The 22470-nt window shown below is 37.9% G+C and overlaps 1 protein-coding gene across 1 annotated transcript; it reads right to left on the bottom strand.

Moving 5' to 3' along the window:
* Nucleotides 1-287: 287 nt before the first annotated feature.
* Nucleotides 288-20474, bottom strand: Smp_063040 (actin-like protein 6, acl6). The gene is made up of 12 exons (XM_018790703.1): nt 20429-20474; nt 20312-20388; nt 20149-20278; nt 19960-20117; nt 19678-19923; nt 16249-16338; nt 14179-14240; nt 7166-7280; nt 6023-6103; nt 2147-2242; nt 2009-2095; nt 288-516 (listed from the first exon to the last, which is right to left on the bottom strand). Exons 1-12 carry the CDS (start codon nt 20433-20435, stop codon nt 436-438), a joined length of 1230 nt encoding a protein of 409 aa, XP_018646097.1. The 5' UTR covers nt 20436-20474; the 3' UTR covers nt 288-435.
* Between the last annotated feature and the right edge of the window lie 1996 nt (nt 20475-22470).

The following is a 22470-nucleotide window of genomic DNA, read 5'->3' as shown; positions in this document are numbered from 1 at the left end:
TTGTTGATCAGACCTTTAGGTCAAAGGCTTCGGGTGTGGTCCCCTAAGAAAACCACCTGCTTCAGTTTGGGCAGCTGAGCAGTATCACAGCCCTCATACAAATCAAATGAGATTTGTGTGGTGCATATATATCTGGTGCCCCTTTGTACCGATATTTATGTGTTCCAAAACATAGGTAAGTCTATAATTTTACTAACAAAATGCAAAGAATACACTTTGAGTACGACTACTACTCGTGATAAGTCAAAATAAACTCTGTTGAAGAGGTAAACACAGAAAAGATAGATAATATGTAAACATATATTACAAAGAAATGCAGGTTACACTTATATTATACATGTTAATACACCCTTACATACACACACACAGTGCATGGGAGTGAAAGTGAGTAAAGAAAGTACATGTAGGATGAATAAATAAATACATATGCTCTTCTTAAGCACACTTTTTATCTACACATCCTTTGCCTAATTCATTATATTCTTGACTAGATATCCACATTTGTTGAAATGTACCCTGTAAAATAGGAAAAAAGAAATTAAACATTTAATCAACGCCTGTGAAACGTGGCGGTTGAAAATAGAGGATATTCGGAGGTCATTAATATTCAGTTATAGATGCCCTGTAACCATTGTTTGTATATTTCGGGACATCGAATTAGAAATCCTCAAGTTAAACACACAGCACTAGATAAATATGGTGAATCGATTGACGGAGTAGTGAATATTTATCGATTGAGATCGTTGAGACATGTATTACGTAGGCCAATCAATTCACCACCTACATCGACACACAATGTTATCTGAAGTAGAGGTAGGTTGGAAGAATGTTAGCGACGGGAAAGCCAAGATATGACACCATTCCATGACGACACTAACTGTTAGACTGAGCCATGTAGATGGATGTGTGCAGACTACATTATTGCAGTCTGAATGATTATCGTAACCAGTGGTTAGAGACTTTGGTTCATATGGTTCAGAATTATTCACAATGAAGCAGGTGCATTCACTCCTTTTATTCCTTTATATTCGAAGTTTTTAAATTCCTCATAATTTTTTCTACTATTTCACTAATTTATATTTCCTTCGGGAGTAGCATTTTCGACGCCTAATCTTTCCTCATGGCACCAGTGCTTTTACAACCTCTAGTGCTCTGGGACCTCCTTTTGACAATTTCATCACTTTGTGGTAATCAGGTATACAAACTGGGACCGGCGTACAGACATGTCAGGTTCCATTTTGCGTACAACTGGCTGGCTTTAGTGTGATAAGAAGTACCAAAAACCGGGGAAACATGAGGACGAAATTTTTTTTGTTGTTTTTGTCATGTAATGATATTCAGTTGAAGAGGTCATTGAAAGTCGCCCTAATAAAGAACACCAAATCGGCGCTAAATCACTAGTTTAATGAATCCACATTTCCGATTTTAGTTAATTCGTGACAATCCAACAACCATTCTATCTGATTCATGGATAACTACTGTCGGATTTTCTACACAATTAAACTGCATTATTCATGAATTAATTTAAATTGAAATATGGAATAACTGTTTTCCAACTAATTGATTTAATGATAAATAGTTCATCGAGAAGCATAAAATGTCCTGAGTTCAATATGAGGTACATGTCGTCAATGTACACTAATTAGAACTTCCAGTTAACCCATGATTTTTTTCATCGTATCCGGCGCCTTAACCGGACCGGTGGACACGGTGAGTTCATCTAGGGGAGTTGAAAAACCCTGATTCCAAACCAATGGTGCACATAGGCTCCATGATCCTGAAAGAACAAATGGCGTATGAACCTATTGTTGGTCACCGATTACCATGGGACTGCATCGCCTGACGTTGCTCCACTGCCTTGTGAATTAGACCTTCAGGTTGAAGACTCTGGGAGTGGCCTCCTAAGAAAACCACCTTTTAAATTCAATTACTATTTAACAGCGTTTAAGATTAAAAACTAACAATATTGATGATACTCACAATAGACATATAATACAATTTTACTTACTAATGATCCTAGAATAGAACCACCAATCCAACTGGAATAACGACGTTCAGCTGTTGTACTAGGAAAGTTGACTTTTAATCTCATACTCTAGATTACGTAATATTAATATTGTTATTCTATAAAGAAATACAAACATACCGGTGGTGTTTTAATATTCAAATCACGTTGTAATCTATCGGTAAATCCAGTAATTAAACTGTTACCACCAACAACTATAACATTACTATATAAACTCTAAAAAATGAAAATATAAAGGGGAAAAAACAAAAACGATTCATCAATATAACTTATATCATAAATATAGATGTGGATAATCAACTTTAAAATAGATAGTCTATGTGAAAACCAGTATGATACTATTAAGTTGATTAAACGTGTCCCCAAATACCCTGATATGACTGAAAGTGGGGAGAGTCAACTCTCCCACTCAAAATGCTCTCACATGGCCATGCGTATATAGCCACTAACAGGGAACTCTTACTTAGTGCCTTCTCAACACACGGGTGTTGTTTATGAAATTGAGAGAACGAAAAGCGAATGTCCGGCAGCGGCTTTAACCGGGTTGGTGGACACGGAAAGTCCACCTAAGGGGAGTTGGAAAACCACAATTCCAAACCAATGGTGCACATAGGCTCCACGATCCTGAGGAAACAATTGGCGTATGAACCAATAGTTGGTCACCAGCTACCATGGGACTGCATCTCCTCACGATGCTCCACTGCCGTGTGGATCAAATCCATAGGTCAAAGGCTCCGAGTGTGACCCCCTAAGAAAATCACCTGCTTCGGTTTCGGAACCCAGGCAATATCACAGCCCTCACACAAATCAAATGAGATATGTGTGGCGCATATGTATCTGGTGCCCCTTTGTACCAATATTTATGTGTTTAAATAAATAAATAAATAAGTTGGTTAAACTGAATAAGTATGTGATGGAATGGGATTCAAACTTTCTACAATTTACTTTTACTTCCTAATGGGAAGTTGTATTTTAATTATTAAACCATTTCTGATTCCTTTAAACACAATATAAAGTTGTCATTATATTCATTTATATTGTATATTAAATTATAAACAAAGCACTTAATACGTTATCCCTCTGTTCTACTGGAAATATATCAATAAAATAATAATATGTGAAGGTTGTGGAGATTTTTGACTGTAATTCAGATTACAAATCGATCCAGCTTAGACAATTATTGAAAACCTGAAAAATTCTAGACAACTGTTTCGTCCTAATGTGCAACTCTTCAGAAGTGTACATCCACAAAAATGAAGTCCAAAATTGAACCCAGGATATTCGGTCTCACATGCTAATATTAAATCTATAGATGATGTTAAAATCTAACTCCGATCAATCTGCGATATTGCACGACCCATAATATGATCCACTTAATAAATACAGAAAGTGAATTACTACGACTTTCCTTATTTTTTTGGCAAGAATGACGTTGTCCATTATGACTCCATCATGAATCTTCATCGACTAAGATGGTTAGGCCAGTTGTTACGTATGCTTGAACACCGATTACCACGACAAGCAATTTTGACTAGTGTTGGGGATTGTTGGACGAAATTTAGGGGAGGCCAAACCAAAACGTAGCATCATTCCTTGAAGTCACTAACTTCAAGTCTGAGCCATGTTGGTAGATGCAAACCAATTGTTTGAGGTTCGCGTGACTATCGTAACCAATGGTTGGAGACTCTGTGTGACATGGCTCAGAATCAATCACAATGGCGTAGGTGTATACACTCTTTGTCTTCCCTTAAACCTTGAGATTAAAATTGCTTTGTTCCTGTATTATATCCTTACATAAAACCTTTCTTTTATATATTACCACCACTAAATTAACCACTTCTATGAATTCGGTGTTCATCTTGTTGTGCTAACGAGGTATGGCAACTTGGACCGATGCATAAGACCAAATAATGAAAATTAAGCATTACGTCTCAGATATACAATTCGTTTAGTGTGAATTAAATTAAGCATAGAAGCATGCATAATGAGTAAATAAACAATAAGTGCTACTAGATGTAGAAGAACTAATTGAAATACGATTGATCTGTTGAAAACAATGGTATATCAGTTATAACAGTATACGAAAAATAGAAATATTACCATGTAGTTCAGACTACTGACTATTAGTAAGTAGTGTGTACAGATACATAGATTAAGTGATGTGGTGAATATTTCTCTCTACAAGTAGTGATAAAATTGATATTTTACTTAGTGTAAAGTAGACAAATCCAAAGCGCTTAACTTAAACATTGCTGAAATTTTCACTGAACCTTCGTACGTTTATGATGATTAGGTGACCGATCCCGAAACATGTGACTCAACGTCTCCAACCATTGGTCAAGGTTATCGCGAGGATCCCAACCACGTGGTCTCCATTTATTAACATGCTGAATTTCTAAGTCATTGGCTTTATGAACTAATAAAATATCTTGGTTTGTCCCCTTTCCTTAGCTTTTTTCCAGTCCACTCTTACCCTATCACTTAGTTATTCCATGAAGAGTGAGCAACAGATTCTTCAAATAAATTAATGAACAAATCCTGAGGCTTACACTAGTCTTCCACTATCAAAGTCCAGGCTTTGAAGCTACAAAATAACACAGAGCGAATTGCTTTTCAAAAGTACAAAGTCTCATCATTTGGCAGACGTAAATCCTGACTACGCCATAAATAATATAAATTAGTAAAATATCAACTAAGCTTATCGAACAGCCAAAGTTTCACCTGATATCAGTAGTACACCAAAACGTATGAGACTTCCGAAATAAGTGAAATGGTCTGTTCCCTCAACTACTTCATTCCAAGTTATTAGTTTAGGCGTTGACATATATCGGTCTTATGGTAATATCTTGTGTTTCGATGGGGAAGAATTCATCCCAAACATGCTTGCAATGTTTCTACAGGAGATCAGAAGACTGGATTTTGTCAGTGTCCTCATTAAACAAGGATTTGTAAACTGAGTATTCTAAGTTAATAAATCAATCTGAATCGAAATTGCCTGAAAACCAGTATCAGTGTGAAACCAGATTTCTTAATTCTTCATCTTCTCCAAGCTTCCATAAATTCATTGGTTCTTTTAAAATCAAATACCTTATGTTTAGTCTTTTTGATTAATCACAAATAGTATGGTTAATACTTCAATACTTTTGTTGCTTATCTTACTAACTTCATCTCCCTGTATAGGGGAATTGAATTGAATCACTTTAAGCCATGGCAGTGAAACATGGCCGGTAAGAGTAGAGGATATTCGTAGGCTACTAGTATTCGATCATAGGTGTCTTCGAAGCATTGCTCGTATATCCTGGGACCACCGGGTAAGTGATGCAGTTGTTAGGAAACGGATACTATGTAAGGATGGAAAATCCATTGTTGAAGTATTGAAACTTCATCAGTTGAGATAGCTGGGACACGTGTTACGTATGCCCAACCACCGACTGCCCCGACGTGCAATGTTTCATGGTGTAGGAGTAGGTTGGAAGAAAGCTAGGGGTGGCCAGACAAAAACGTGGCACAAATCCATGAAGTCACTGACAATTGAACTGAGCCATGCTGGTAGGTGTGGACTACCTGGTTGGGATTCGCGAGATGATAGCAATCGATGGTTAGAGAACTTGAATGACATGGCTCAAAATCGTTTGCAATGACGAAGGTGCATCCATTCTTTGTGTTCTGACAAATTCTAATCTTCTGAATTCCTCATGTCTCTATCTTTTTTCTCTTTCCAAATTTATTTCATTGGATTATACTCCTTGAATAACATCTTCAAACCCTAATCTTTTCGACTGCTGCTTATACTCTTACCACTTCTACGACTATGGGATTTGAATCGACAACTTCATCTTTGTGCTAATGTGGTATGGCAACTCGTACTGCTGTACATACGTACGAAGTTCTACGTTGTGACTGACTGAGCCATACGCTAATGTTAACTGGTTATTAATACATTAATTCTAACAAAACAGTAAAAAAAAAGTACTTAAAACAAATTATTACACTTACAGGTCGAATGTCAATATCACACAAACTAATGCTACTAGCCACTATGTGACTCATTGATAACATTGAACTTCCGCCAGCTTCCTACATGAGTGAAACAAAGAATAATAATAATCTCTCAAAACAATAAATGAATAGATTATGTCTAGAAATTAAATACAGAGTATGTGTTTCACCTTAATTAGGATGTACATACCGGCAATTCAGTGTCCAACACATTGACGTTCGAATACAGTATCAATCGCTTTAAGCAGATATTATCTAGTACTAATATTTGTTGTAGTTATGGGTTTCGGTTTTCTTGTACATGATGGTCAAGACTAAATCTTATTAAAGGCCTCTTTAAATATATACATATCAAGATATTGTCTGTGTTTTTGAGTTGCATATAGTTACGCATTATGGCTAAGAATATTGATAATGATGAATACCATGTGCATTAGACAGATTATTGGCCATCAGGATTTAGTAGCTTAGTAAGAGTGATTATGTAGTGGATTCTTGTCCAAATAATGAACACTGACAACATTGAAATGAAGGTATATCCGGCTGAAGAGCTTCAAATACGACAAAATCTGTCTTAGATTCCAGCGCTAGCTACAATTAGAAAATATAATAAACTTGTAACAGTGGGAAAATATATTAATGTATTAGCTCAAGTGAACTGTTGGGGAGTTCAGGAAATGTTTTTATCCAATCAGCATTGAATAGAAGCTTCTCATTAATATCTCTTAAAAGAAGGAGCACGCGTCACATTTTTTATTGGATAATTACTTAGTGTTACTATATTCAGTATATTCCGAGGTTTTGGAAGATGAAGGTCATATGCAACCTAATTAACACCCTCGATTTCCTGCACATAAGCTAACAATGAAGTAAAGCCGTTACACACATTTCTCGCCTTTTCTCTGTTCTTTGAATTGAAATGTAAAAGTAGTTTAGGGTTATAGAAAGCGGCTAGGAAGGTAGTAACAAGCGTTGCAGTAGCAGACTTGTCAGATACTATATGCTAAAACAGATTGATGATAAGCAAATGCTGAATACCAATAACAGGACAATATAAACGCTTTAAGTAACACTGCTACAAATAATATTTCTTAATAACATAAAATCTTATAAACTCAAAGAAAATATCCATGAACTTACTAACAATATAGATGGATCAAATAAAGCCTCAGGAATTTGGAAACGTTCATGACCCAATTCAAAATTGAATCCATTCGGAAACTCATAACCAATCATTGGAAAAGTGTCCGCTTGGCTAAAAGACGTGTATTTGAAAAAAAACAGGTAAAACTCGTATAGTGTAGCGTTACAAATACAAATAACTACATATGAGTGTAGCGAGATTAGTCCCGACCGTTGCTGCTTCCCCGACCGTTGCTGCTACCCTGACGTGGTGGTCGGGCTTGCCTATCGTGATGATCCAATCGAGCTATGCTGGCTGGAACAATCGTTCCTCAAGGTCCTACCATGCCAGACAGGTCGGTTGAAGAGCGGTGAGACTAAAAGCAGCAATCCCAAGGTCCGAAGGCGAAGTCGTACTGCTGACTGTACAGAGGTGTGAAAGCAGTAAGGTGTTTCCTTCAGACAACCAGCATGACAGCGATGCTGCCTTCCCACAAGGAGGGGTGGGGTTAGAAAAGGTCGACCCTAAAAATGCACACCTCGCCTTATCCCACGGATTTCCGTCTCCGGCGGTAAGGACTTTTGAAGAACGGAGCTAACACGTCAAAAATCCCCCACAAAAAGGCCGTGCGTGACCGGCCTCAAGCAGATGTCCCTTGGGCACTGCGGTCACGCTCCCAGGTCGTTAAGACCAACACTAATCCAACTTCTTTTTCAGGTCCCTCAAGAAATACCCTTCCACGGTGTGGGCAGCCGGGAAGTGATACTAGCCCTCATACCCTTAACTGCACACAAGACCAAGTTGGTCGCTTTCAAATCCTTCCTACACCTAATAACTCTGTTATCTCCTCGACTAACCCTTCCCACGTCCTTTTATCGCGTCGCACCGCTAGGGCAAACGATTCGAGTACACAGAACGTTATTCCTGGTCTCTTGAAACCACGCTCTAAACTACATATAGGAACTTTTAATGTCCGAACATTGTGCCAAATAGGACAACAGGCTTCCTTAGCTAGAACTCTAGAATCTTACACCATCGATGTGTGCTGCGTCTCCGAAACGCGCATACAAGATCCGAGTAGTGTCATTCATTTGACCGCACCTAATCAAAATAAAGTTTCATCTCGATACACGCTCCGTGTATCTGGAAGCCCTGACGCTGCTTCCCGTGGCCTCGCTGGAGTAGGTATAGCATTAAGTCCTAGGGCAGAACTAGCTCTTTTAGACTGGATCCCAGTAGACAGTCGTCTATGCGCTGTTCGACTAAACGGATCAGTAAGGACTCGGAAAGATAGGGAAATTCGTCGTTGCCTCTTCGTCGTCTCTGCCTACTCTCCCACTGACTGCAGCTCAGACGATATAAAAGATGAGTTCTACAGGAAACTTTCTGACCTTCTCCGAGAAGCTAGGCGTTCTGATGTAGTAATAGTAGCAGGTGACTTTAATGCTCAAGTAGGTAAACTAAGTGAAAGGGAAGGACACCTGGGTGGATCTTATGGTGTCATGGCGAAAAGAACAGATAATGGCGACCGTCTGTTGCAGCTATGCTCAGATAACCGCCTATTTCTTGCAAATACTAACTTTAAGCATAAGGAAAAACATCTTTTGACCTGGCGACCCCCGAATTCGTCCCAACGTTGGACCCAATTAGATCACATCGCTATCAGCCACCGATGGAGGGGCTCGATAGAAGACTGTCGCTCATTCTGGGGCACATGCTTAGATTCAGATCATGCTCTAGTGCGAGCACGTATTTGTCTGCGTCTTACTGGACGTAGGAAAGACACTGCAGGGAAGCCTCTAAGGGTTCTACTTAATGGTAGGCAAGCTAAGAATATATTTCAGGAACAACTAGAAAAACAGTTAGGCAGCCATGTAAGTTGTGTCCACCCCGAGGCAGCGTGGAATGACATCCGAAAAGCTGTGGAATCAGCAGTGATATCCGCTAATAAGGTAAACCATAACGTTAGGGAGAAACAATGGATCTCGGCAGCATCTACCGCACTGATAGATGCTCGTAAACTCATCCCACCTGGCTCTGAGCATAACGAAGAGCGGAGTCAACTTAAGCGCAGGCTTATAAGAAGTCTACGTAATGATCGTGAACAGTGGTGGGTAGCGAAAGCAAGAGAGATGGAAAAGGCAGCGGCAATAGGTAACAGTAGGCAGCTATTCAGACTCGTTAAAGAAACCGGTATTAGGAACCCGAATATCAGTGAAACCATCTCAGATAAAGATGGGCATATAATTCATTCTCAATCCAGGAGGTTGGATCGATGGGCAGAACACTTTAGGGATCAGTTCAACTGGCCTTCAGCCACACTTCAATTACCCACGATCCCCAGTCGTCCTGAATGGCAAATTGATGTAAGTCCTCCAACCCTCTGTGAGGTTGAAAAAGCTATAGGAAATCTGAAGCGAGGGAGAGCAGCAGGCCCTGACAGGTTGACCCCTGAGATTTTTAAGGATGGTGGTCCAGTACTAGCAGTGAGATTGACTGAGGTCTTAGGTAGAATCTGGGAACTGGACGTAATTCCATCTGACTGGTCCCAATCACTGATTGTGCCAGTTTATAAGAAAGGACAAAAGTCCTCTTGTGACAATCACAGAGGGATCAGTTTGACTAATATAGTGTCTAAAATATTAGCTTCAATAATACTAGGTCGCCTAACCAAAGCTCGTGAAGAGCAGACTAGAGAAAACCAAGCTGGTTTTCGACCTGGACGTGGTTGCATAGACCAGATATTCACCCTACGTCAGGTCCTAGAACATAGACACAAATTCAGACGTCCCACAATAGTAGTATTTCTTGACCTTAAGGCGGCATTTGACTCTGTTGATCGTGAGGTTCTATGGCAATGTTTGTCACTGAAAGGAGTACCAAAGAAGTACATTAACCTCATAAAGGCTCTCTACTCGAGCACAACTGGTCGAGTTAGAGCCTATGGCGAACTGTCATCAGAACTGATTACCACAAGTGGCGTTCGTCAGGGCTGTCCACTCTCCCCATTCTTGTTTAACTTTGTCATTGACTTACTTTTAGAGATAGCACTTTCATCAGCTAAACCTCCAGGAGTTGAACTTTTACCAGGAGACTCACTTGTCGACTTAGAATACGCCGACGACATAGTTTTACTCGGTGAAGACGCTGACAACATGCAGAGTCTTCTGACCACTATAAGCAACTATGCAGGCATGTTCGGAATGCGATTCTCTCCCTCGAAGTGCAAAATGTTACTTCAGGATTGGGTTGCATCGACACCTGAACTAATGATAGGGAGTGAAGTAGTTGAGCGTGTAGACCACTTCACTTATCTTGGAAGTCTCATCAGCCCTTGTGGTCTGGTATGTGACGAAATCTCAGCACGGATACAGAAGGCTAGTCTAGCTTTCACCAACTTGCGTCATTTATGGCGTAGGCGAGATATCCGTCTAGCAACCAAAGGACGGGTTTACTGTGCAGCAGTTCGCTCCGTCCTACTCTATGGCAGTGAAACATGGCCAATAAGAGTAGAGGATATTCGTAGGCTACTAGTGTTCGATCATAGGTGTCTTCGAAGCATTGCTCGTATATCCTGGGACCACCGGGTAAGTAATGCAGTTGTTAGGAAACGAGTACTAGGTAGGGATGGCAAATCGATTGATGAAGTAGTGAAACTTCATCAGTTGAGATGGCTGGGACATGTGTTACGTATGCCCGACCACCGACTGCCCCGACGTGCAATGTTTCATGGTGTAGGAGTAGGTTGGAAGAAAGCTAGGGGTGGCCAGACAAAAACGTGGCACAAATCAATGAAGTCACTGACAAGTGGACTGGGCCATGTTGGTAGGTGTAGACTACCTGGTTGGGATTCGCGAGATGACAGCAACCGATGGTTAGAGACCTTGAATGACATGGCTCAAAATCGTTTGCAATGGCGAAGATGCATCCACTCTTTGTGTTCTACCAAATTCTAATCTTCTGAATTCCTCATGTCTTTATCTTTTTCTCTTTCCAAATTTATTTCACTGTACTATACTCCTTCAATAATTTCTTGAAACCCCTAATCTTTTGGATTTCTGATTATACTCCTACTACTTCTACCACTATGGGATTTGAATCGACAACTGCATCTCTGTGCTAATGTGGTATGGCAACTCGAACTGATGTACGTACGTACGAAGTTCTACGTTGTGACTGACTGACTGACTGAGCGAGATTAGTGGAAAGTGTAGAATCTCTATGCTTTAAATCGTGAACTGATAATAGCTAGACCAACGCTGAAAATCAGAAAAAATAGGACGGCTACTTAGCTCTGGTATGGGACTCCTTAACAGTGCGCATCTACGAAGTCACATCAGAGTATCGAACCCTAGACCTTGAGTCTCGTATGGAAGAAACAGCCATCTAGTACTTTCAGTTTTCCAATAGTGGTCTAGATAACTGTGGGAATTATACATGACTTGTAGTAGATCAAGTCGGTTTATGACTCTAGTCTATATTAACACCAATTCTCTATTCTATGGTCCGTCTGATTGGAAGGAGACTAGGGATGACCAAACTCATATGTGACAATTTATGAACTCATTGATCCTTGAACTTAACCATGTTAATAGCTATTTCCAGACTACCTACCTGACTGTGATCCTTACGATTAGCGCAACTAATAGTTGGAGATGTGTGGATGACATGACTTGAAACTGATCACTATTTGTCTTCTCCCTTAGATCCTGAGTTTTAAAATTATTTTGTACTTTTTATTCGACAAATTTATTCAATGTTACTGTAAATACTATTACTACGTTTGTATTCATCTTTATAATTTCATCTCCCTAAAGAATTACAAATAAGATGTATATGATAAGATGAAGTTTATAGCAGCGTTATATACTTTAAAGTGATAATTTATGACTGTATTCGAATATATATTGATGATGAGTAAAAACATGATTAAGATTATGTAATGAGATGACAAGTTCATTTGATCATACAAATCTCCACAAGGCAGTGAAGCAACGTCAGGAGATGCAATCCCATGGTAGCCGGTTGTCAATAATCAGTTTATACACCATTTGTTTCCTCAGGATACTGGAGCCATTGGTTCGGAATCAGGGTTTTCCAACTCCCCTAGGTGGACCCTTCGTACCCATCAACCCGGTTAAAGTGTCGGATATTCGCTTTTCATCCTCTCAATTTCGTAATCAACACCCCTGTAGTGAGAAAGCAATGAGTAGAACTTCCCTGTTAGTGGCTGTATACGCGCGGCCATATGAGAACATTTCGAGAGAGAGAGCGGATTCTCCTTACCCTCAGCCGTACCAGGGCAATGTAGAGCTTGACAAAAATGTATATTAGCAAAAAACTTACATACCAAATAGTTAAAATCAACTAGATTACTATCAAGAGATTTAAATAGTTCAAGAAGAACCAATGAAAAAGTATATATGAAGGAATACTGGAACTCAAGATCTCGGAGATAATGATAACGATGAAAAGTGGATACATTTGAATCGTTTTAACAAATTCTGATGTATGGTTACTGAACGTCTCTCAACTAGGTAGGTTGAAGGATTATTATTTAGATTGGTATCCTATAATTAGTAGATACTCGTATTGTTGCATCTTTATATTCTCTTACTTCCAGGTTTTAGTTTGACCTATAAATTTCAGTCAAGTTATACTGTTCTAGAATTATCATTGAGTAACTATTTCTTAAATAGGTTTTTTGTATTACTTATGTACATATTATGATTTCCTAATTGTGTTGCTATTTAGTCAAACATTTCAAGTTGAATTTTAAATAATAATTGGATTGAGTACAACAAAAAAATGATCTGCTTTCCATTTTCATCTCCTGATCGCCCTATTGGGCTAAGAGCTTAGACCAGTCGGTCAGTCAAAATCAACGCAGAACCTAGCAAATATGTACATAGATTCCCGTTGACATACCTCATTACCACAAAAGTGATGAAATTATCAAGCAAAAAATCTAAGCCCACAAATGCCCTGGTACGGCCGAGATTGGGAAGAGTCAGCTCTCCCTCTCCAAATGCTCTCATATGGCCACGCGAATATATAGCCTCTGCCTGGGAAGTCCTACTCACTGCCTTCTTGTGCCGGGGATGTTGTTTACGAAATTGAAACGACGAAAAGCGAATGTCAGGCAGCGGCTTTAACCGGGTTGGTGGACATGGATAGTCCACCTAGGGGAGTTGGAAAACCTTGATTCCAAACCAATGGTGCACATGGGCCCCAATATCCTGAAGTAACAAATGACGTATGAACCAATTATTGGTCATCGGCTACCATGGAACTGCATCTCCTTAAGATGCTCCACTGCCTTGTGGGTTATACTTTTAGGTCAAAGGCTCGGGGTGTGGCCCCCTAAGAAAACCATCTGCTTCAGTCTGGGCACTCGGGCAGTATCACAGCCCTCGCGCAAATCAAATGAGATTTGTGAGGTGCATATTTATCTGGTGCTTTCTTTGCACCAATATTTATGTGTTTAAATAAATAAATAAAACAATATTAGTGTCAAGAAGAAAGGTTAGGCGTCGAAAATGCTATTCCCGAAGGAAATATAGATTAGTGAAATAGTAGAAAAAGTTATGAGGAATTTAAGAACTTCGAATATAAAGGGATAAAATGAGTGAATGCACCTGCTTCATTGTGAACAATTCTGAACCATGTGACCCAAAGTCTCTAACCACTGGTTACGATAATCATGTAAACTGAAACAATGTAGTCTGCACATATCCATTTATATGTCTCAGTCTAACAGTTAGTGTCTTCATGGAATGCTGTCATATCTTGGTTTATCCATCTCTAACATTCTTCCAACCTACTTCTACATTAGATAACATCGTGTGTCGATATAGGTGGTGGATTGATTGGCACACATAATACATGACACCTTTAAAATTAATTTTCGATGAAAAGCGAAAAAAACCAGCTCAAAGATTAAGGTTACAAATCAAACCCAATTTTGTAAGATCTAATAGAATAACCAAGAATATAAAACTCAGTTATTCTTATTGTCATAACTACTAACCTTTGATCATAACGATCTTCAGAAACTTGTAAAACTGATGCCACAAAATCTTGTATTTGGCACTGAAAAATGTTAGAAAAAAGAAAGAAACAATTCACAAATGAATATGTTTGTTGATTTTTTTGAGGGAAATTTACAAAAGAAAAAATTGTAGGTTATTTCTTACAAGTTAATGTATTATATATATATGGTAGCAAGTCATTAACAGTCTGTAGTGTTAAAATGTGATGAAGGGTACCATTTTTAATCACAGTTTTGCCAAAAAACTACTGTGTTTGGGTAATTACTCATCGGCCCCAAAATGCCCTGGTACGGCCGAGATTGGGAAGAGTCAGCTCTCCCTCTCCAAATGCTCTCATATGGCCACGCATATATATAGCCTCTGCCTAGGAAGTCCTACTCACTGCCTTCTTGTGCCGGGGATGTTGTTTACGAAATTGAAACGACGAAAAGCGAATGTCAGGCAGCGGCTTTAACCGGGTTGGTGGACATGGATAGTCCACCTAGGGGAGTTGGAAAACCTTGATTCCAAACCAATGGTGCACATGGGCCCCAATATCCTGAAGTAACAAATGACGTATGAACCAATTATTGGTCATCGGCTACCATGGAACTGCATCTCCTTAAGATGCTCCACTGCCTTGTGGGTTATACTTTTAGGTCAAAGGCTCGGGGTGTGGCCCCCTAAGAAAACCATCTGCTTCAGTCTGGGCACTCGGGCAGTATCACAGCCCTCGCGCAAATCAAATGAGATTTGTGAGGTGCATATTTATCTGGTGCTTTCTTTGTACCAATATTTATGTGTTTAAAGAAATAAATAAATAAATTACTCATCATTGTTGCAAACATATTGAAACTTTGTGCTTAATACTCGATTAACTTTGAGATGAATTGTTATACGACGATGTAAAAATTAAATCTAACTGTTGAATCACGATTTCATCGGTACTTCAAAGCGATCTATGAAATTCATGTATCTTCCAATCAATTATGCTTTATCATTTGATTTTTTTTGGTACTTAATACCGTACATACAAACTTGTTACTTTATTAAGTAAAATGATCCTATTTTGCCAGGCAGCCTTTTTGTTTTCTGATGTCAGTTCACTTGGGGGGTTGATGTCAGTAATTTGTCCTTGTGAGTATTCATCACTCAAAACACATTGTATCACCGAATCTTACACATCGATCGGTATAACATTTACCAATTTAACGACATCCAAACGTGTCCTCATTATAAATCATGAAATCTTAATTCACAAGACGATTTCTATTACTGAAATTCTAATCCCACGTAGAGTTAACTTTAACCTAGGTTGATAGTAAGAGAGAGAGATGACATTATATAAACATAGCGAGACTGAATGTTCTGGGTTCTATTCCCGCATGTAGGACAGTGGGTATGTACTGCTGAAGAGTCCCATACTTGGACGAAGCGGCTGTCCAGTGCTTCCATGTTTTTAATGGTGATCTAACTTAGATTAGCTCATGATTCCAATGAAATTCAACTATTCCCACAGCCTCATTACTTATTTACTTACTCACTCCTGTTATCCCTCGTTGAGGACCAATATTCCCCATCCAACTATGCCCTAAAGAATACTTTCCAGTCGTTTCCAACTGTATAAAGCGAACTATATAAAGCAGGTTATCATAATCATAAGCCTAAATAAGTTGTTAGCATAAAAGGTTATACGTTGACATTGATCATAATTTGTGAACATAAGTTCATTGAATTACATTTGACTTCCAATGAGGCACAGACTTCTTTGACAACCTTTAAGTACAAAGTATGGCTCAAAATACATGTAACTTAACAGTAATGAACGCATTTGTCTATTTGGCTATGATGATCTCCACAACTTGTGCAAGAATATGCAATCCAAAGTGAACTTTGCCAGAGAGAGGTATCTGGATCTATGGTCCATCGGTTGATTATTAAGTGCATAAACTAATGGGTCACATCAAAAAAAAACTGACGATCATTTATGTTATAAGCTGACTTCTAAATATGTTGATTTGTAAATACATGGAAAAAGTTCACTTTTGTCATATAGATGGGCTACTTACTTTTAACATATAATTCTCATATGATGTGGAAACGGGTGGTAGATTTGTTCGTTCTTTCCATTTTGCAGGTTCACGTTCATTTACAGGCTCCTAAATAATGTTAATCAATTATAAAAATATTTACATCAATCCCACTAAATTCTGTGAATCATTTGCTGTTGAATAATGATAACAATAAAATAGCTTGATAACAAATCCTAGCTATATGTGTAGAAGTTTAAATTAGCTTTTATGGAGCGTAGTGACTTAATGATTAGAACCATAAGGTATTCAACTATTAGACCACACAGTCACACCTCACTTCATCTACACTAAAGTTTATGTAACCTAGTAGTATTACTAGCCTAAAGATAGACAAAAGGTAAGACTCAGAGCTGAGTAAATAGACGTGTACTTTGTTGAAATGAGTTACATCATGTTGTCAGATTTGACGAGATCAATTGTACGTTAACTAAAGTGGAAATAAAGTTTCCAATTTTTAAGCATCAAATTTATACAAATCACTTAGTCAAATCTTTAACAAAAAACTAAGACCGTTTCTTACATAGTTTGTCTAACCTTTCGGTCACTAAGTCCCGTGTTTCAAACCCCTCATCCCCTGAGATTTTTTCTTGGGAAACCGGATAGTAGTGCTTAGTACTCTATAAAGATACTAGTGTGAATGCTTCGTACAACAACTTTGGATTTTACATGCAAGTACAGATGTTTTAATTTAAGAGTATTTAAAGGCCAAAGCACAACAAAGTGTATAAGAGAAATTAAGCTTGGTGGTAATTACTACTGATCTGATTCGATATCAACAAAATTCTCAAATCGATAGCAACTAAATATAGTGAAGAAGAATATGTATAATCAGTGGATCGTGTGTGATAATTCAGTCTTGTTGAAAAGCCATTAATTATGGTTTGAAATAAACCGAACAACATAGTAAACCTTGGGAACTACAGTAAAATGTAGGATCATGATCTTTTGGTTAACATGTGTGAAACTCAATTCAGAATCGGATAGCAATGTATGAGGGCTAGTGACAGTAACCAGATGCCCAAACCAAGCAGGATTTGAACCATAAACTGGAGATCTAAAACAGTGATTTAACAACTAACCAACTGTCCAACAAGACAACGTATAGTGACAAAGTATCGGTAAATATACGACGACTTACATGGAATTAATTTTAAACCATAACTACCCATCTGCTATTTTAATATGTTCTCAATCTATCGCATAAAGCTGAGTTTCATTGATGTCGCTGCCAGCAAGCTATGCTTTAGTCACCCAAACATTATTTCAGGGAACAAATCTCTTAGATAACAACAGTGAAATTTCATTAACCGGTAGTCATATTTTTCACAATCAGCTTATAAATGAAACGTACATAGATACTTCGTTTTGTACATGAAAATATATGAACAGTAAACTGAAAATATGGTTGCGATGGACAGACTCTATTATTTGGTAACTAGCGGTTTTGTGTTTAGTGGAACTACGAAATGAGTAATTTGGAAGTCAGGTGAGGTGTTAGGTAGAGATGTAAACCAGTTGATTAAATTGATTGATGCTTTTGGGACAAGTTTTACATCTGAGCAACCATCACCTACCCCACTAAAAGCTTGTGCATCGGAAAATGATAAGGACTAAATATTGCATGAACCCATAAAACTGTTGACTATTGGATTAACCATCTCCGGAAGTGAATATTTCCTGGCAGGGTTAGATGATGTAACTAAAAATCGGTCGCAATAGCACTGATGTATGCATTCACTATCTTCCTCTAAATTTTGAATTTAATATTATCACATGCTTTTCATTATCGAATCATGTCCATCTTTTTGGAATACATTTTATGTTCACTTTTTATTACCACTGATATTAATATCTTGATTGATTTTGTCATTCACTTTTTTAATCTACCTTCGCTACTTAAACGTAAAACGGAGTAACGGATCGATGGACATTTGTATCAGGTCCTAAGTTATTCATGAATGACTGATTCAAACTTTAAAATCTACTACATGAATGTCGCCAGAGAACAAATAGCTTATACATATAAAACCCTACTATGAGTATCAAAAATGTAAATGAAACTAGGCATAAAAGTAAAAGTATGGGTTTTAGACCTCGAGTTGGGTTTGTATCATACTTTAGGATTTCAATTATTTACCCATAACAAAATAAGTGGAGCGTAATTTAAACCAGAGAATTAATAGATGCAAAATAAATGCTAGAAGTGTGTGGCAACCTGGACCGATGAATGTATGTACCGTATTCCATGTTGCTTATGACCAATTGACTATTTGAATCATAGAACAAATAAATAAGTAGAACCGCCGAGTTACATCTCACAGATGAAAAACAGAAATCTTCCAAAACGTATATGATTTAATACGGATAAACGAGTAACAGTGAGCATCTACGACTCTAAAGTACTTACTTTTAACAACTAGTGGTGAATTAAACTGACACCTCACATTTAAAAGTTCAAATATTTCCTAAGACATGTATTCCACTGATGTATTATATAATTTGGTCGGGTTGGAAATAAGAGGTTATCTTTGGTCTAAATAAATAGCATCATTATTAACCGGCCTTTTGACGACAGACAATAATATCACAACTGTCCTACAATATATAATACCGGATCAAATCCCTTGACAAAATAAACTTACAAGAATTTACCTATTTAGAAAGGTGCTGCCATGAACATCAGACATCAGGGTGATAACAATTGCAAAATCTACCAGACATAAATCCTCAATCCCTACTCCGACTTCGAAATCACAATACACTAGTCTAAAAAATATAACTGACTGAATCATGTTGGAGTGGAGAATGCAGTACCTTGATTTGGATAAATAATAGTACCAGTAGTCTAACTGAACGGTCATAAGATAGTACGGATACGAATCGAACTGAAGAACTGTACATACATTGGAATCCAATGATAATTCACATGACTAATATATACAGGTCCCAAGATTCTTGGCTTAGCGAGATAAACCTAAAGAAATATTTTTAACTGCAAACAATGACTTGACTATACTCTGTAAGATAAAAATGACTATATTTCAAATATTTTCTACCAAGCAGTATCTGGTCAACTAAATGGATAGGGCAAAAAAATCATTAAGTCAGAAACAACACCCTTGTCGGGTTTTAAATGACTGATTTTCTAAAGAGAAAAATGACTATCCGAAGTTATTAGAAAATAATTAATATGCATTATATTTCTCTCTTTAAACGGGAATTATAAGCGAGAACCAGCACACATTTACTTGATGTGTATCATCAGAGGCTATGAAAACTAAACTACCTATTTAAACGTAAAAATATAATGTACACTCCGATCCCAAGAATCTGGAACTGCCACAAGTCTAAGGTGTACAATAAACTATAAATTTACCCATAGCATAAATATAAATACTAGCATACCTTAGATGCGACACGATAATAAGGAACAACCTCTATTTTAAGCTCATCCAGAATTAACCTTTGTGCCTGCTGAACAATAAAATCTCCAGCCAAAGGAGAACGTATGACCTCTTGAGTTAGAACTAAACCATCGTACACGGGGACAGCTGATGTGTGAATAGCACCACAATCCAAAACCAAACCAGTGTGTCTGCCATTTGCAAAACAAGTAAGTGCAGCATTCTTGGCTATATAAAATGCTGGAACCTAGATAATAATTCATTTGAAACGAAATAAACACACTTTGAACTTCTCGAACAAAATCTCAGCAATTTTCTCTCGTTTTGACTTTGTATTCCATGAAGGTTCCGAAAAAAGTACCGGGTGATGACTAGCCTCTTCGGGTGTAAGGTATCGTAGCATGTGACTCATCACATCTTCAAAGGCATCCCAATCATCAACTTCACGAAAATAAGTTAAGTAGAATCTTACTTAATCCATCTTTAAGGAATGATTGGAGGTCAGTTCCTTTACGAGGGACCAATATATCTTGCCCAACGACTCTTTTCGCCGGTAGACCTTCCTCATTTCCAATAATCCCAAGAGTAGATGGAATATCAATCTTAACTGATAATCATAAGTTACAAATATCAACCTTAGGGTTATCTTCGCCAGCAAAACCACCTCGAAGAGAATATGATCCAAAGTCAAAAACTAGTGCCCCGACCTCATCTATGGAAATACTAAAGACAAACTGGTAGTTCGAACAAACCACTCATTGTACACTCTTCTAACCTTCCAGTGCGCTTGCGCTAAGCAATGACCTCAATGTTTCAATTTTGTCACAGTAGCGTGTAAAAACAAAATAATTGAAGCCAGTTTTCTTCTGTTATCACTGAAAAAAGACTAAATTTCTGTACGAAAATTTGGTTTAAGAACAATTATCTTGACAACACAAAAATACAGTTTAGTAATGTGAGTAATAATTTCTGATCTTGGTCCATTGTTTCAGTTTCAGTTTGGAAAAGACAGGAGGCTTGATGGTCTGTGTTAGTCCTGGCAATGATGATCTCTCATTTGATCCAATTTTCTTCTGAAAGAGTCGATGGATGGAGCCTCAACCACGTACTGAGGTAATGAATTCCACTCGATGATTCGACGGGAAAGTCGATAGTCAGCTGACAAGTAATTCGTCCTAGGCTCGTGTCCTCGTAAATTTTCTGTCCTGGAAGATAGGAAAAATGAGGGCATATCAGGTGATTTAAATAAGAATGGCTTCATATTTGAAAGGACTTATATGCTTTGAGCATTTTCATTGTACTTCGACTAATGTTATAATTTGGAAAGGTTTCAACAACCATAGGCAGTTTCATACCAGTCATCTGAACGACTTCGGCTACGAAGTTTTGTAATAATTATTGCTTAGCTCTATACTAATCTAGCCAATAATGAACATGAATTCACATAACGTCCCACTTCATAATGAACATAGTCAATGGTTTAATAATGACTGTACATGGCTTTCAAAAATAATAAGCGGTCTACGCAAAGCTTATTCACAATTAGTGGTGTTAGCCGAAGAGTAAGAAATTCAAAAACTTCAGTCTCCTTACTGGTACTTAACAAATGTCATGAATTGGTTTACTAGATGTCAAAAGTAGGAAGACCATGTCATGTGGAACTTGTCTGATCAGTGAACTGAGGAACTCAGGAAGAGAAGCTCTGGCAGTTTTATCAACTTCAAAGAAACCTTTCCAATGGGTAGGTATCTCCAGACGGTTCTTTCATCCTAACTATTTTATTATCATTCGGTTGACCGACATTTGCGAATTTTCTAAGATAAAACACAACCCCCTTAATAAAAGCACGGGCATTATATTGAGAAGGGTCGTCTTTAAATTCTTGATTAACCTTTATTATAAGGATGGTCAGAGGACCGCAAAGCTAATGTTGATCTATGATAGTTTCTTCATTATCCCGAACCTAGGAAATCGTCAAAATTCGCCATTTTTGAAACAAATATTTGACCGGCGACCGGAAATAAAAGATGGTAACGGTGAATTTGGGAGTCCTGGACATGATTAACATTTACAAGAAAAGGCATAAAAGTTCGATAAAGATTACCAGTATCGTATAACATGACGCCTTGAAGGAATTTTCGGACCTTTCACTTTGTCACAGGTATTTAAAGAGTGAGTTGGCAGTTCGGTTTTGGCTACGAGTGTTTTCTTATTTTGCCATTAGTTCAATTTACATTCCACAAGGTCGTGTGTGTCGTGTAGTTACAAATCCCAAAGGGGCAAAATGTGCGACTAAAAATGTACAAATTTATGAACAAGGTCTGGTTCGAAGTGTCTTTTTCTCTTTTCGAAAAGGTGACCTATAGTAAGTATTCTGTCATACGTTTATCAGTCGATTTCATTAGCTGAAATCTGTATATTCTGTAAAACGAACACTAATGTTAGTATCTGTCTAACGGTAAATCTCTGGAACCCATCCCAGTACCTAATGGGTTGAGAAAAGTTTCTTCAGTTGCTGGCTCATTTGATACATAAATTTCATCCCAGAAATTCGATAGTAGTCCTAATTCAGCATGACATATTCTTAGCTATCTCTGCGTACTCTACTCAACCTATGTAAAAGAACAGCAACCATACAATTAATCCATGCACTCATAGCATCTTGGAAGGATCGCTTTGGCATCCATATAAGCTTTCTTCCCAAATTTGGCATATTAGTTCCTGCAATTAATCGATCACGCAGCTGCATATGAAGTTGATCACAAAAATTACACTTGATAGCTCCTTTCTCCAA

Source organism: Schistosoma mansoni (genome assembly GCF_000237925.1).
Source record: "Schistosoma mansoni, WGS project CABG00000000 data, supercontig 0041, strain Puerto Rico, whole genome shotgun sequence".
In the NCBI taxonomy this organism is placed as follows: Eukaryota; Metazoa; Platyhelminthes; class Trematoda; order Strigeidida; family Schistosomatidae; genus Schistosoma; species Schistosoma mansoni.
Note: the sequence above shows the minus strand (reverse complement) of the source record. Positions and strands in the feature narration are given on the sequence as shown.

Excerpts from the sequence above, each read along its gene's own strand:
- Smp_063040 (XM_018790703.1), bottom strand. Across the intron at positions 2,243-6,022 it reads GTGATATTGACATTCGACCT|AGTTTATATAGTAATGTTAT; the intron begins GTAAGTGTAATA and ends TTCATTTTTTAG. Across the intron at positions 2,096-2,146 it reads TGAATATTAAAACACCACCG|AGTATGAGATTAAAAGTCAA; the intron begins GTATGTTTGTAT and ends TACGTAATCTAG.